Genomic DNA, 17,408 nt, shown 5'->3' with positions numbered 1-17,408 from the left:
GAGGGAGGGAGGGAGGGAGGGAGAGAGGCACTCCAATTATCTATTGGGTATAAGTCCTGGTGAATTCACTGGAGGATAACTTTCGGAAGAAGAGGGAAGATTCCTCATATCCAGTGTTTCTTAATTTTCAAACTACTTGAATTAACCACAATGCAAGAATCACACATTTTATAAGACAACCTTTACATGACAACTCAGGGAAAGGTGATACTTACATTCCATGTCCTACTTATAAGTTCTTGATCTAAATTCATGATTTTGAGTTAAGAAAGGAAATACTAATAAATTCTAACATTATTTCCAGTTCTGTATTTGAATCAATTTAAGTTTCTATACTGTACCTACACTGCCTAACCATAAACTGGGCAACACTATGAGAGTAAGCCGGGTACACTAAAGGCATTCCATTTAACAAACTGGGTTCTTTAACACAAACTGACGTATTTCCGTACATATTTATGAGGCTTAGTGGTTATTATTAGACTGTAATTGCAGTTGTTCTAACACCCAATAAGCCATGGTTGGAAAAACAAAGGCAGGTTAATTTGTGATTTCCTCTACTCATTCAGAGGCAAATTAAGTGTCAAACAGCTAATACAGAACATATTTCATTTTACGAGATTTTAATTTAATTCTGCACCATATCGTTGATGCCTTAATATAGGGTGGTTTATCTAAAAAGAGGAGCAATTTATAAACCTCTTTCAATAGAATCCTTAATGATCGGATATGATAGCATAATTATCGTAGTGCCTGCCCTCCTTCTAAATGGAGATCTGTCGGCATTTCCATCAATACAAATCCTTGTTTTTAAGAGACTTGCAATTTAATTTTTAAAGTTGGCACCAGAAGAACAATTGTGTGTACAAAATAATGAGAATATCCCCAAATTTTGTCGTCTTATAATTAAAAATATTTATTCTAAAAACTTCATAAGCACACCTGATCTCTCTTTTTTTTTTATAAGACAATTACATAGCAAGCATTTTGGAATTCAAGTTCTAGATGAAATCATTTTATTTTTTCCAGGTTATCGCTTTACGCCTAAGCAAAGATGTGCTTTTAAGATTTCCGTAACAGAGCCATATTTGCCTAGATTACCCTCCACTTCCAAGAGGATTGCAGGCATCTACTTATCACAGCTCAGAAGGTGCAAAAGCAACCCAGGGACTCATAACTGAACAAGGCCAGAACAGAAACTCCCAGGGTTTTTCATGCCGCCAACTGCCTCAAATGCTAATCTTCAGCATTTGTTTAGAGCTCTAGCTTTTCAGGGCACCCTGAAAATGAACATTATTTCATTGAACTCTACCTGCAATTTGAAGAGTTGGGTAAGGCAGAGAGCTTCATTTCCACGTAATAAAACCAATACATGCGACACATGCAAGGGAAGTTGCCAGAGTTGACAGCACAAATGAGTGGCAAGGCAGGACCAGGAATTCGAGATCTCTGACTGCTCCTGCACCGTCTCCCAGACTGGACTGACAGTGAGTATCCCAGCAAAGCGCCTGGCCAAGTGATGGGTGATACCCACAAAACTAGCAGGGGGCAGTGACCGCTAACAAAAAATTACCAAGCAAGAGATAAAAGCACTACAATAAAAGTACCAGAAAGGTGCTACAGAAACAGCCTTTGGGACAGCCAGCAAAGGGGACACTTGAATGAAGCCTTGAGAATAAATATAAGCAGGAGTTCGCCATGCAGAGAGGGAAGGCCACTGAGGGCAATGCAGAGAGAATGTCATGTTATAACGGCACAGAGGTGGCACTTCCCCTGCCTTCCCGGAGCCAAGCCCACTTCCTAAGTTTAGTGTCCACCCAGGACCCTGCTAGGATGCACCTCACATCCCCAGGAGGCCAAAGACCTGTTTTTCCCTCTCAGAACCTTCCAAGACATCTCTTTCAAGGCTTAGGATTATTGACCAGCCTCACATTACGAATCTTTGGTAACCATACATTTAGGACGCTAGAGAACAATTTAGTCAGTTGCCGTTAAAGTATCCTAAAGCTTGACTGAAAAAGCAGGAAGTACTAAAATCCATACAAATCCCAGCTCAACAGTAACACCTGAAATGTAGTTCCCTGCCACCCGCCCTACCTGCCAGGATTCTCCAGACCTGACTTGCCTTATCTTGATGGGTGTTAGCACTACAAGCCAGTGCAGGTACAGCAAACAGGGCCTAGAACTCTTAGTAGCAGCTACATCAGGGTTTGCTGTTATTATGGTCTGCCGAAGAACCAAGACTTGGGATTTTTATTGATAAATTCATATTTAAATTTTATTACAGGGCAAACTATAATGAATCCAGAGAAGACAGTTCAGTCTATCATATAAAGTCATTTTTAAAAATTTCTCTAGAACACAATTTTTGAAAGGGTGAAGAACTCCAAAATTCCACAGAAAATCTGATTTAAATTCCCACATCACAGGGACTCAAAGTCTGGGAGGAATTAGCCATCCATGTCTCCAAGGCCTATGTGGCCCCTGCATCCTCTGTACCATGGAGCAAATCCTCATCTGAGAGCCACGCAGTCCCATCTGTGCCATAAAACCTCTGTATAACAGGGTGAAGTACATGTCATGTTCAGACTGAATCTGGAATTTCCTTCCCTTTGTATAGGGAATTTTAAATTGGCCTCTTGGTTTTATTTGAGTGTATTTTTAGCAGGCTTCAGAACCCCATAAATGCTTACTTGTGTTCCAGTGAAAAGTCAAAGAATAAGTCACAAGTTTCTGCATTCTCCCTCTATAAATACCCACTTCTCCTTTAATGCTTAGAGAAGTCTGCAACACAGATTTATTACTTTCCTCCAGGCAAATCTGCTCTGAAATTACAATTCAGTAATGGGAGATGGATCCAAAAAACTGTTGGTAAAATATTATATGTGTACTTGGGCATGTAGTTAGGATTGTTAATATCAATTAATTCTGTTCACAGAGGAGGACTTGTTTTAAAACAACTTCATTTTTCTTTGGCATAATATGTAATTACACAGCTGTAACTAATAGCCATGGAGATGCAATCTACCATCTAAATAACCAGCATTATTCTTCAAAGTATTATTTGTGCTTTTCTAACTTTACTGTCTCAGAACGAAGGGTGATTATTAGATATGACTAAACATATACATCGAGGCCGTTAGCAAGGGGCAGCCCTTCCCAAAGAGTGGCTCCAATTATTATAGTACATGACCATTCTCTGGACACTCCTGCAAAACAATACTGCTTTATAGTTTCTGAGTCCGCCCTCCCTTATTCCCTCCAAACTAAGTAAGATGATATTTATTTCCACCAAAATTTCTCTTTACTTTCCTAATGTATGTTAACACCACTATTCTTTGCTTTTATCTTTGTGTAAACCACGTCCTTGATCACATTTGCCATTTTGTTTGGGTGACATTACCATCAATCAAGTGACTGTTGGTGTACGTACCAAGGGGGTTATGAAAATTTACCATGAAAATTTCATTACAATTCATCGTGATCCCCAAGACAGGACTTTGATGTAACAGAAATTTTAGCATAAAAAAATTCTAACCTCATATTGACCATATACACATTCTGAGTGGTAGCTTCCCATTAGGCTCTTACTTTTTAATTTTGTGTTTACAGCCCACAGAACACATGTTCGCAAAACATATAGGAAATACTTGCCAGCTACCTAGTGTGACAGGCATTCCTCAGGAAGCAGCAGGGATTTGTTTCAGTGAATCCGGGAACAGACAGGCTTGCTGTATTTCAAAAGTAAATCTTTTACTTCTATCACATCTTCAAAGCCCAGCAGACATGCCATTTACAAAAGCCCTGAGACAGTACAAACCAGGATTTTGTTGCATTTCATTAAGGGGTGAAGTTTTAATACTTACACGTGCAGTGGAGGAATAGGAGACGGATCATAATGGTACCGGCCCTCATGATGTCTTGCATCAATGGGAACAGGAGGGTGGAAGGCAGGGAAAAGATGTGGAGGGTCTGAAAAAGAAAAGCAGTCCGACCTGGATCAAACGAACACCTGGAAACAGCATTCCGACTCGTGAAGCAACACCGCTATCCTACCTTCACTGCTTACACTGAACCTACTGACTGCGGGGCTCTGTGAGGTGCTGCACAAGTACGGCTGAGTGAAGAATGCCTGTACCCACCTGAGAGAGTAGAGCCCATGACTGCAACCAAAACCCAGACAGGAGAGCAAGAAACAGAGGAAAGACACAGGCTCCCTACCCTGGAAGAAGGGCCCGTCAGAGGAGAAGGGCTGAAGGAGCCACAAAACCCAGAGGAACCCACTGCAACACACTTATTTGAAGAAAAAAAAAATTATATTGACAAGTAAATATTAGACAAAGACATTGTAATATAAATACTAGCTTCATTTCTCCCATGTCCATTAGGTTTTTAAGGGTGTCCCTTTAAAAGGATCTGCTAGAACCCATGGCTGATACATACACACACACACATGTATATATACGCATACACACTTTTTTTTTTTTTTTTTTTTTTTTTGAGACAGAGTCTCACTCTTTTGCCCGGGCTAGAGTTAGTGCCGTGGCGTCAGCCTAGCTCACAGCAACCTCAAACTCCTGGGCTCAAGCGATCCTCCTGCCTCAGCCTCCCAAGTAGCTGGGACTACAGGCATGCGCCACCATGCCCGGCTAATTTTTCTATATATTTTCAGTTGTCCAATTAATTTCTTTCTATTTTTAGTAGAGACGGGGTCTCGCTCTTGCTCAGGCTGGTTTCGAACTCCTGAGCTCAAACAATCCGCCCGCCTCGGCCTCCCAGAGAGCTAGGATTATAGGTGTGAGCCACGGCGCCCGGCCCATACACACTTTTTAAAAAAATTTCAATGCACATTCCCCTCCTCCTTGGCCCAAGTTAGGCCTCCATAGTCCCAACACAAAGGCAGCAAATCTGTACACTGGCCAGAGAACTACTGTACAGGCTGGCAGGAAGAGATGGGCAGGCCCACTGAGACTCACAGAGGGACATGTGGAGCCAAGCTCGGGGAATTGCTGCCAAGGTAGCCTTAACACTCACCTTGGACCCAGCCCCCCTCCCCCTCCTGCCCTTCCTCAAGTACACTATACAGGGTTCCTGTGTGTGTGTGCCCGTCCTTACAACAGCTCCTCTACCCACATTTACTCCTGGTAACTTATACCCGTTGTCTCTTGCACATTTAAAAATAAACTTTTATAAAAAAAAAAATAGTGATTCACTGTAAACACTGAAGAGAGTTTTATCAGATTTTATAATTAGAAGCAGGACTGCTACTTTGTACCTGCACTCGAGTTTTTCCCAAGTTTCAAGAAGCAAAAGAAGAGCCCAGAGCCTGGGGGTTCGACTCCACGGCTATGATACTGGTATTATAGCAAACGTGCTGGGATGTGCTCTTCAAATATTACCTGTCCACACCTGGTCCCCCTGGGAGCCTGCCCAGAGCCAACATGTGGGAATTGGTATGTACACCAAATAAGCCTCAGAATGACTTAGAGTTACTTCCCAAAGTCTGAAGATTTTGCACTGAGGTTAGCAGGTTCTAAAGGCAACTCTGAATGAGGCCCCCGCTGTGAACAGGTTCTGAGCGACCCTGGAAGAAGGCACAGAACCTCTCCGGGGGCCTGGAGCTGTGCCAAGAACACACAGCCTAGGATGTGCACTGCACCCCCCGAGGTCAGTAACACTGCCCCCCATCTGTCAATTTTCCTAAATGGAAGTGGATGGTTATTACATGTGTGTATGTTGAATTCAAGGAGTTTTGATTTCCTTCCCTACACATATCTCATTTTCCAAATTTCCTTCAACAAGCATCTATCACAATATAAGCACAAAAAAGATACTTTAAAAATTATAATACATTACTTCCCTTGTTTTGCCCTCGCTGCCTTCCTTTGAGAATCTAAGATGGTGGTTATGGAGTGAAAACTATAAGCATGACATTGATAGAAACCCTGTGATCCACCAGGGAAGGACTCGAAACTGTAATTCTGACTCAAAACTGTAATTCTATCAGTTAACCACCAGGTCTAGAATCTAGAAAACTTCCAAGAGGATTATTGCACTAAAAATGTCAATTACTCTGTGTATTTTCTACTTGTAAGATTCGGTAGGGAGGGATTGGTGATATAGAAAGAGGGGAGGAATGGTTTTGGCATTGTCATATCATTGTCACTGTGATATCATGATATACAATAATGCCAGGAATTCAAGATGAGGGATATACTTACAATCTCATCATTTATCGCACTTTGTACATTTTATAAAGTCTATACCAAAAAAATCAATGATATTTCACCTCTTATCAGAAATTAGTTCTTCATCATGCAAATATTAACAGTTGATTTGCTAAGTTTGAGAGTTTAAGTTCAACATTTATCCAGCAATGTTGGCAAATTCATTGGTGCACATAACTCACTACTCCTGACAATTAAAAGCCACCCTCTGGAGAGCCAAAACATTCTATTCAACCACCTTTGATGAAAATTTTTCATCCTTCCTAAAAATATAACATCAAGCTATTTTCACTAGCTTGAAAGTCTGACACATACTAGTGAATTTTCCCTGATTTTAAATTTTGAAACAAACCCAAATGAGAGGAAAATCCAGGTAAAGAGGGTCAAACACGGGGGTGGCTTCTCTTTCTCTTCCACTCCTTCCGGCTCCCGGGCTGATGCAAACACCCTTGCCTCCTGTAGACCTCCTACTTAACACACATAACCCGCTCTTGGAATTCAGAAAAACAAACTTGCTAGAACTGTGTGTGAATCAAGTATTCATAAACTCTGACCCACTTCCTGAGGGCTTCTCACATGCACAGGTACATATGGCTGTTTCGAGGGACATTGTGACAACCATGACTGTCAGAGATGGAAGATATTTTTACCTCTTTACTTCTTGGCTCTTGGTTGTGTTCTGTGTGATTAAATTCTCTCCACCAGGTAAGCGGGTGTTAACTGCATCTGGTTTTCTCTATGTGGGTGCAACTATGAATTATGACAAAGTACAAACCCACATTTTTCATACACACAGGGCTCAAGATGTGTGAATTTATTCCACATTTCATATATACCTCATAGGTCTGGGAAATAACAGTCATTATCTTTTATATGAGTATTATATAATGAAGTGGTGGTGATTATGTACACAGGGGTGAAGACCAACCAGTGAATCCTGCAAAATCAAAAGCGTGTACCCGAGGAGAATAAAAATCTCTTCCCCAAGAGAAACTTACAGGCTACCACTGACATTTAAAAGGCACTGCCATCTTTTCATTTTCAAGAAATTATTCTTTCAGGATTTAAATTCACTCTCTCTCACTCACCCTCTCTTCTTCTTTCAAAATGATAGAGACAATGACCAAGCACTGCAAAAATATTTGAGAGAAAAATATAAAACACAATTATTGGGGCATTTAGCAGTCATTTCTCACAGTTGAGTCTACAGTGTTTTGTGAGTTTAAAAGTTAATTCCGACTGCAAGTATGTGATGCATCTAGTAACACTGTTTGCACACAGAGTTTATTTATGTCCCAAGGAAATTTATGAATTCTGCATTCTGGAGTTAGGTTTAAATAAAGAACAGAGAATTAATGGATGTGATCTGATTTGACCAAAGACATCTGGTTTTAGTTTAAGTGTTTTACTGTTTCTATGTCTCTCTCTTGATTAAATTTAAAATAACTTTTCCTGGGCTGCTGAAGTCTGTGGGAACAATTATACTTTGTGTTGGTTATTAGTGGAAATCACACCTCTTAAGCCACTTTCTGGGAAAACACAATGGAACACCCCTCCTCTTCCAATTCAAGACATGCTTAACCATAGCTTAACAGGATAAATGAAGAATAAAAAGCAGTATGAGCATGCCCTTTAATATACGTGGCATCACATGACATTAATCGTAACGCGATTCTCAAAAAATGCTCCTGAATCCTCCAACGTTGAGTCCTTTCCTTGCTCGCCTCTTGGTTTGTCATTTCTATGTGGATCAGTGGCATATTCCATCACGGGCCCAAAAAGCTGTCCAAGAAAACCCACATGACAAGAACAGGCCCGTGTTGCCAGCAGCTACCATAATGATCCACCTCGCGGTTTATTATTTACACGTGAGCAGCGCAGCTGTGGCGCATCATAGCTCAAGTGTATGTGTAATAAGTTACCGCACCGCAGCCATCTCCTGCTCTGGCCCTTGACAAAACACCGCATGATGACTTCTCCAAAGTCACGCGAAAACTGCTGAAGCAGAAGGAAGTGCCACTAAACCTGGCTACCTCCTATTTATCATACAATTTCCTGACTGATGGTTCCACAAACCAGCTGCTAAGTGCTGTGTACTCTACTGTCAGCAAACTAACGGGCTAAATGGAAGACAGGGAGAATAATGTGCAGAACTGGTGGAATCAATTTTACCGAGGGAATTAAAATTCTACCAGGTGGGGGTGGGTCTGTGGAGCTGCGGTGAGCAGCCGACGGTACATGCTTATGGATGCAAAGATGATTTATTACAGACTTGCAAGAGGCTGGACTATTGTACCTGAGTCCTCTTATACTAAAGAGAGATTTGAAGAGTGTGTACTCTCGGAGGCTCCAGTGGAATAGTCTTTAAACCCCATACATATGTAATTGGCTTGACACGTGTTTCAACTGAAATGCACAGTAAAAATATTTGTGCTGGGTAGAGTTGTCAGCATTCAGTTTCACGCTGGCCGTCATCATACTGGGCATTAAGGGTCTCATTAGGAATGAGAGGCATTGATTTTTAGGTCTCTTCACAACAGCCTGCGCTGATCATAAAACCTGTAGCCAGAGAATAACCGAGAAAGACGCTTGGAGATTTATCTTCAGTTGCATCCTTCTCCCAAGAAACAGTTTTAGTATCCTCAGGCTATAAGATCTCTTGGAGGCCATCCTGGGAAACTGTCTTTTAAGGTTTGAAATTTACATACAAAAATTGTAGATTAAAAAAGAGAGATCAAAGTCAGCTCAGTTAGTGCCCTGAAGGAGTAATTCACCAAATGATACTTTTTCCATGCCTGGGAAACAGCACAAGAGGGATCTGCAAAAGTAAACTGCCAAGTGCACAAGTCCTCACAGCTGATTTAAATACTGAAGTCGTCAGTACACTGGCCTTGGGATTTACTCTAGACCAGAGCTAGAGATGACTTTCCTGTCACTAGGGTGAGCCCCGCCCACAGGGATGGCCAGTCCTCTCAAGCTCATGCTATCACCTGCATCAGTAGAAATGGCCTTATGACCACATATGGGTTCCAGAATGCAACATCCACTATGCTAAAATCAAAATAATCATCCAGCTTCTACAAAATAAGAGGTCTCAAGGGGGAGAGTGAGACCCCACTGCCAAGGAAGCCACTCCAACAAGATGGTGAAGAGGCAGCCTGTGTGCACTGGTGTCTCCTCCCAGCTCGGGACATCTCCAGTCATCGTCCTCCTGCCTGCAAGACCTTTTCCAGGGCTCAGTGGCCTACGGGAGACATTGCCATTTGGTGCGATGCCAAGACCCAGACTGACTCACTGAGTCGGACATCCCTACTATTCCTGCTTTTGGACAACATGGCGCCAGGAAGGAGCTGATCTGGCCCCTCTGGGGACACCCCGGGAATACCTGACAAGGAGGGTGTAGAGAAATGAGCCTGGAGGATGGTGGTCTGAGGCCCTTCACGGTCCACTGTGAGTGCAATCTAAGGAGTGCCACCCCTTAAGGACCAGCTGTGGACTGACTGGGCATCCCTGTGCCATCATCCCATGGAGCACCTCATGGAGCGTCGGGAATTTTTTTCTGGTCTTACAGGCATGATGTGCAGTTGGAAACTCCTCCAGAGTCATTATTATGGATCATCTTGTTTATATGACCCTCCGTAATGGGATGCAAGTTTAAAGAAACTGTGGTTCTAGTAAGCTCTAGAAACCTTGGAAATGCCCTGCATTTAAAAAAAAAAAAAATCTATTATTTTATCACTTTACACCATGGAAGGAGCCTTCTGCAACTACTGCCCATGGGCCAGTTTCTGTAAATAAGGTTTTACTGGAATACTGCCTTGCTCATTTGCTTACATAGTCCTTATGGCTGCTTTCAACAAAAGCAGAATTGACTAGCTGAGACAGAGAACACGTGGCCAGCGAAAACTAAAATATTTACTATCTGGCCCTTTATGAAAAAAATTTGACAAACCCTGCGCCAATGTACCACAATAAAGTAATTTTCAGAAATTATCATATTTCAGAAAAACTCCCCATCAACTTTTTCTTTAGGATACATATTGCTTAAGTGATAACACTATGTACATAAACTATTTAAAATGCAAACTTTCCTTAAATACCAACTTGTGTGACTTTAAAATATCTTTACAGTCCATACTAACAATTAAACAATAAATAGACATATCTAATCTTTGTAAAATCTGTAAGTGGATAAATTCTGAGATAGAAAAGATAATGGATAAAATTTGCCAGAAATCTAGAAAATAATGGCAATAATGACCTTAACACTTGCAAATTTAAATTATCTTACAAGTTAAGTATACCATACACAAATTTACACAGAAAGCTAATTATGAACAAAAACTAAGCCATTTCTAAAACCCAAGAAGCTTTTACTTCTGGAAGCTACCAGACAGTCTTGACTCCTGGTGTATAAAATTCCATGGACATTCCTCCGTACTCAAATTGCAAGCTTTATATCATTATCTTTTGTGTAAGTATATAGGCATATAGTTAATATTGTAGACCTAAATGCTACTCACCACCACACTCTGGTCATGCCAAAATTCATCCTTTTTTAAAACCGTTGGATCCATGCCATGCTTCTTACCAAACATAATTAAGTGTTTTCCACAAGAAAATGACAAATGGCCCTCTGCAAGTGAATTGACAAAAGGAACCTCTGCCTTTACTACCTCAAATGTGTCCTGGGTAGTGAATAAACAATTGATCTCGCCCTTTTCTGGGCACTTCTAATTTCTTTTGTCAGCAAATCTGAGCGTTTCTCAGCTAAAGAGCACATCCCTTGGATGCCCAGTGGCGGAAAAAGAACCACATGTCCCACCGGCCAAGCAGCCACACCCTTCAACCAGAGTCTCCAGGACTGTCTTGCCTGTGACCCCACATACATGGATCCATGATATTCCTGTTGTTCCCAGCTTTCCTGCCAGGATAAGAGAGAAAAACTAACCAGAGGAAAAGGCTAGAAAGAGAAATAAGAGAAGGTTTACAGTCATCATATCTAAACTGCAGAACTCTCCAAGGGAAATCACATGCAAACATACAAAGAATCACTACACTTAAAAGTGACAAATCCATTTACTTTGAAATATGCTAATGGTGTATTTTCAGTGATGATAAATAAGCTTGGAGATTAGAAGATGGAAATTAGTTACTAGTGACAAATTCTTGTATCAATGAATATATTTTTTGGACAGCACAATGCAAAAGTGAAATCCATAACTCCAAAAATACACGTTGGAATTCTTAATGCTTAGGAAGTGAAAGGAGAGGATGAAATGTTTCCACGAAAAGTATTTGGTATCTCAAATCTAACTACAGAACCCTTGGAGTCAGGGGACTCTGAAGTTCTCCTGGATAGTAAACCACGAACTAATCAACAAAGGTGAGGTCTGGAAGTTATATTCTATCCAAAATAAATCAACTGACAAAGGAGCTTTCAAACATTTTTTTCAGTGTTGCAAAATTAGCAGAAGCAGGTAGTGGAATGTGAAAGCAAAGTAACACAGTACATTTTATAAAATGTATACATATCTCCTTAAGGAACCCTCTTGACAACCCTAAAATCAGCATTTCAAAGCTTTATTATTATATCCCTAACTTTTGTTTCTCTTTATTGCCTATTATCAAGACAATCCTGAGAACTGATAAGGGAAAGTTCCATGATCTGCTCAGAAAAGCTAAATGATCTACCCATAGCTGCATAAAACTAAGGCTGTGCTGCAAGCTGGGTGCCCTTTCTATTCCAATGTCAGAGCACGCTGGACGTGGCGCTTCAAACATGATCCCTCCCTGCAGGGTGGAGGATTAGGGGGGAATCCAGGCACCACTGTGGAGCCCAGGCTGGACTCTCAATGCTGCTCTGAAGCTGTAACCCCCAGGAGCTCTCAGGCAACACAAATCCAGGACTACCTGGAGATTGCCCGGGATGAGGCTCAGACGGTTGGGGGAGTTACCTTTGTCTTCATAGTTGCAGAGGAGAATGATGCCATCAAAGAGCTACTCATCAAAGACCACTTCCAGAAATATTTCGAAGTCCCTGGGATACCAGCAGTGTCTTAAGAGTGTGCTGGTTATCAACTTTGTAGAACATAAGAAATGAATGTGACACATTCATTTTGCTCAAAATCAGACAAGAAGTTCTCAAGGATTATTGCCTCGCCCCATGAATCTCCATCATCCACCCCCATCTGTAATTCCTGTCAATCAACAACTAAAGGTCTTCCAAAGCTTGCCCCATGATTAGTCGTTAATAAGAATAGTAAAAGCAATCATAAGTTGCAATTCACTAAATAATACATGTCAGGCACTGTGCAAAGCCTTTTAGACCCACCTCATTTACTTCTTCCTACAGCCCAAGCAGCCTGAGAAGCAGGTGCCATTTGTATGCCCATTCTTACAGACGAGGACACAGTTAAGGACCGGTCCCCATCATTACATGGGGAAGCAGTGGTAGCACTGGATGTCTTTTTACTCCAAAACCAGGGCTTTTAGACATTCTATTTCTTAACACGACAGTATCAGAGTTCATGCTTTCTATCTTCTCTTACCCCACGTCTATATCCCTAAAGCCCAGACTGGACCACATCCCTCCCTTCTCCCCAGATCTGTCATGGCCCAGGACAGCCTGCCCGCTCTAGCCCAAGCTCTTCAGCGTAACATTCAGGCCCCAGCCACCTAGCTCAGTCCAGGACACTTCCCCATCCGAGAGCCAGTGTCCTTCAGGCTGCCGAGAACCAACTCCCTTTCACCCAAGTCTCACCCTCTCTTCAAGACTCAATGCAAATGCCACCTGTGCATCAAGCTTCCCAGAGGCTCCATGGGATCGCATGCTCCTTCCTCCCTTCCCCTAGGTCAGGTGAGCCGGGACCACAGGGACAGCCTGTGGAACTCCATCTGTACCCGCATCACGTCCTCACCACCTCTCTTGCTCAGCAGACTCGAGGCTCTCTGAGGGCCTGTGTGTTCACACTCAGCGCTCTCCCTCACACAAGCACATGGTTAGTGATACTGGCCGTAAGCCATGGGCACGAGCACACTTCACTGCATTTCCTGTATTCCACCCTCCTGCCCGGCAAGGCGGGGCCAGTCCCTGGCACACACACTGTCAGATCAGAACTGTCTTCCTCCCCTCCCAGGCTGTCTGGGATGTGAGGGTGGCAGAGGCTCACTTACCCTCATACTCCTAGTAGGAACTCAATAAATGTCTGTTATAGGAAAGGAGAATAAGGGAAGGAAAGACAAGAAAGGAGACTGAGGCCACACAGCGGCAGTGGTGGTCCAGGCCAGCCCTCCCTCCTGGGCACTGCGGAACACTCCATCTACCTGACGGGCCTCCAGCAATGGTCGCAACAAGGGGAACCCACAGGTATGGCCCCGTGCAGGTTTCCATGTGCCCCCCGTGCTCACAGCACGCACAGGGCTAACACCCAGCAGACGCCTGCACACCCTGCGCCCAATCCGAGCACTCTGAAGTTCGACTTCTAGCCAGGCCAGGCTGCCTGCTTCCTGCTGGGCAGCAAGTAACCTCATGTGGGCACCTCACCACCCCACCCAACCCACCACCGCTGGGAGGGCAGACAATGGCGAGTAACACCCCACGCTGGGGCCTTTCCAAGACTCTGAATGGCTTTCCCACCAAGGAAATGTTGCCGCTTTGGTGAATTCAGGATACTTGAGCCGGCTGCTAACACCCATATGGAAAAAGCTCTTTGACACAAAAGGTTGGAGGTCAAAAGTTTAAAAGCTCATGACAGAAATGACAGGGGCTCCTTTGCCCCTACCTCCCCCTTTTTTGTCAATAACATCAAAGGCCCTGGCATGTCCTTAATGCTATTATTGTTACGCCTTTAGAATCCATTGAAATTCCAGCATGTTTATTGCACACTGGGAGCATTAAAAGGCTCCACTTTCTTGTCTCTTAAACTCTGAACTCTCACTGTCTACGAAGCATTATTGTTTGCAGAAACACACAAAGCTTTTAAGCAAAGAGTTTATTTTAAGGGCTTCTTTCACCATGATTGTAAAATAATAAAGCACATGAAGTGGTTTCCCAGCAAGGATGAGCGAGGAAATGAGAGAGAAAGGAGAGAATCCTCCACCGCTTGGGAGAGGAGGAATCCCTTCACATTTCTTGGCTCATGAGAATGCAAGTACAAAAACATTCCCCACTTTTCTTACATTTCTCCTCTCCCTGCAATCCTGTATTAGCCGCTGGCCACACGTTCTATACACTCCCACAAAGACACTGGCTATGTGAGCATACATCAAATGGCATCATCCGAGGGGGTCTGAAACACCTTTCTGCTAGGAACGCCTTCTCAAGCCCACCGTGCACTTTGCAGCTGCCCCGTGCACGCTCCCAGATGTGCAGATAAAAAGCCCCACATCTGCCTGCAGGTTGGCTCAGAACTACTCCAGGCTCCTCTCCCCAAAGTTCCCGTGTGTGGCCTCCTCTCTTGTTGGCTACTCATGCCTTCATCACTCTCTCATCTGGCTTCCTATCTTGATTCTTGGCTTACTTCCATTTGGAATGCTGGATAAATGTCACATTTTCCCTGATCTACAGCCCCTTAGAGCACCTGCTCACATGGTAATGCCTCTGGACGTCTAACCTATGCTGCAAGAGGTACCTCGCCTGGGCTCCCAAGCCTGCTATGCCCATAAAGGACAGGGACCACTCATTTCCCACTTTCCCCTCCACACTTCCTACAGTCCCGACAAGCCACTGTGCTCAGAAACACCCAAGAGGAATTCAAATGGCCAGCATTCTGCTTTAGGACTGAGGGGGATAATAGATTTCAGGGTGTCAACAAACCTTCCACCCTGTTCAGCTGGGCACTTTTGGGGACTCTCCTTTCTGGAGAGGCCAAGGGTCCCGCGGCTGCTTTCCCTGGGCAGAGGTTGTTGGTTGTCCACTGCTCACGCTTCCCCAAGACCTCCAGCTCTCTTGCCCACTTCCCCTACTGCTGCCTCAGAGAACGACTCACTGGCCACTGCCTCCCGAGGCACTCCAGCAGGACAGAGCAGCACTTACCTGTCCAAAGAGGCCCAGGCTCTATGTGATCACAATGTGATCTTCATCTGGGTCCTCTCCTCCCTTTCCCCAAAGTGACCCCTGGTTTCTAGACCAACTGCACGGGGCTCAGCTTTTACAAACTATGTTCAGTAGGTATCTGGTAGAGTATCTAAAGTCAGTAATGTCCAATTCTTCCCACAGGCCCCTGAGAGGACATGGGCTATTTCTGGAGTCCACACCTACATCACTAGGGACTGCAGCCTCCTGATATCTGTCCCACACAATGATGACCCCACTCTGCACTTCCTCGATGAACTTCCACTTGTCAGAGAGGGGAGTCACAGACACTAGGCAACAGACCAAACTGATGGTGACCTACTGGTCATCTTGTCACCAATATATATTTTGTACAAAATTTATCACCCTCTTGGTATGAATCCTTAGAAAAGCCATCCTTTCTACTGAGTTTCCTCTTCTCCAAAATCAGGAAAGGGCCAAACACTCAGCACACTGCGTGTGCGTGCTGCGACCCTTAGCTGGGTGCATCCTTCCTGGAGCAACCCATCTGTTCTCCACTTCGTCCAAGGCAGATGAAAACGCTCCCCATTTCAAAATATATCTTAGAGATTTCCATATAAATAAATTATAATAGCTGGAACGCATTCTACTAAGTGAGGTATCCTAAGAATGGAAAGACAAGCACCACATATATTCACCATCAAACTGGTATTAACTGATCAACACATAAATGCACATATAAGAATAACATCTATTGGACGTTGGGCAGGGGGGAGGGGGAGGGGACAGGTATTTGCATACACAAAGAGTGCAATGCACACTACCCAAAGGATGGACATGTTTGAAACTTGGACTGGGGGCGGGGGGTAAGGGCAACATACGTAACCTAAACATCTGTACCCCCATAATATGCTGAAATAAAAAAAAATTACAATAGTGACTATAATCATATATAGATTTTTTAATCCATAAAATAGGACAAATAAGACTCCACCCTATTTATTCCACGAAGTTGTTAAAGGTACCAAGTGACACAGATGAAGGTGGTTCACAAATTCTAAAGTGCAATTGTGCATCGCTTAGTGACAAGGATACTTTCTAAGAAATGTGGAGTTAGGTGATTTTGTCTTTGTGGAATGTCATGGAGTCTACTTACGGGAACCTACGTGGTATAGCCCACTATACAGCTAGGCTATATAGTATATGCTATGGCTCCTAGGCTACAAATCTGGACAGTATGTTACTGTATTGAATGCTGTAGGCCACTGTAACATGATAGTATTTGTATGTCTAAACATAGAAAAGATACGGTAAAAATACTGTGTAAAAGATAAAAAATGGTACACCTGTATAGGGCACTTACCACGAATGGAGCTTGCAGGACTGGAAGTTGCTCTGGGAGAGTCAGTGAGTGAGCGGTGGGTGAACGTGAAGGCCCAGGACATTACCACACACCACTGTAGACTTCATAAACACTGGACACTTGGGCTACACTAAATTTCTTAAAAAACGAAGTAATTACACCACTATGATGTCATGACACTACAACATCACCAGGCCATAGGAATTTTTCAGCTCCATGATAATCTTATGGGACGACCCTCACATACATGGATCATCCTTGACCTAAAAGTCATCATGCGGTACATAACTGTACCCATGTTTAAGGAGTTTATTTCTAAGTCTTTCTCTCTCAGCACAAACATCCCATTGACGTGACAGCCAACATCTTCATGTGGGTATCTCCAGCTTTGCAACTCATCTGAAGGTTCCGGCCTGATTCTCCCTTGCCCTCAAGCCTCCTCTGATCATGACAGACCAGGAGCATTCCCCGTATCTTTGTCCCTAAGTCAAGTCTGCATCAAGGACCTAACTGTGGTCTGAACTTCAGAGTAGCCATCCGCTGTCCTCAGCTCAACCAGCAGGAGAGAGAGACAAAAGTTACAGCCGCAGATACATTCAGATAGCAATGACTATCATTTCTGTGCTAAGGACCACTCTAAACACTTTTTATACATTTTCTTGTTTACAACCCATGACAACTCAATGAGGTAGGAATTAATATCTCTATTTTACAAATGAGAAACTGGACATCAGAAAAGAGAAGAAATTAAACTTACTCAGTTAGGGACCGACCAAGCTTG

At 43.2% G+C, this 17,408-nt stretch overlaps 1 protein-coding gene across 2 annotated transcripts in view; it reads right to left on the bottom strand.

Moving 5' to 3' along the window:
* Positions 1-17,408, bottom strand: part of GLI3 (GLI family zinc finger 3) — a 270,462-nt gene that overhangs the window by 107,824 nt on the left and 145,230 nt on the right. For both annotated transcript variants that reach the window (XM_012654529.1, XM_012654530.1), the window contains one exon: positions 3,867-3,972. In XM_012654529.1, coding sequence (XP_012509983.1) covers positions 3,867-3,972 — 106 coding nt within the window. The remainder of the gene's footprint in view (positions 1-3,866; positions 3,973-17,408) is intronic.

This window comes from Propithecus coquereli, unplaced genomic scaffold (genome assembly GCF_000956105.1).
Source record: "Propithecus coquereli isolate 6110/MARCELLA unplaced genomic scaffold, Pcoq_1.0 Scaffold441, whole genome shotgun sequence".
Taxonomy (NCBI): Eukaryota; Metazoa; Chordata; class Mammalia; order Primates; family Indriidae; genus Propithecus; species Propithecus coquereli.
The sequence above is the reverse complement of the archived record's forward strand: the minus strand, read 5'-3'. Positions and strand labels throughout refer to the sequence as shown.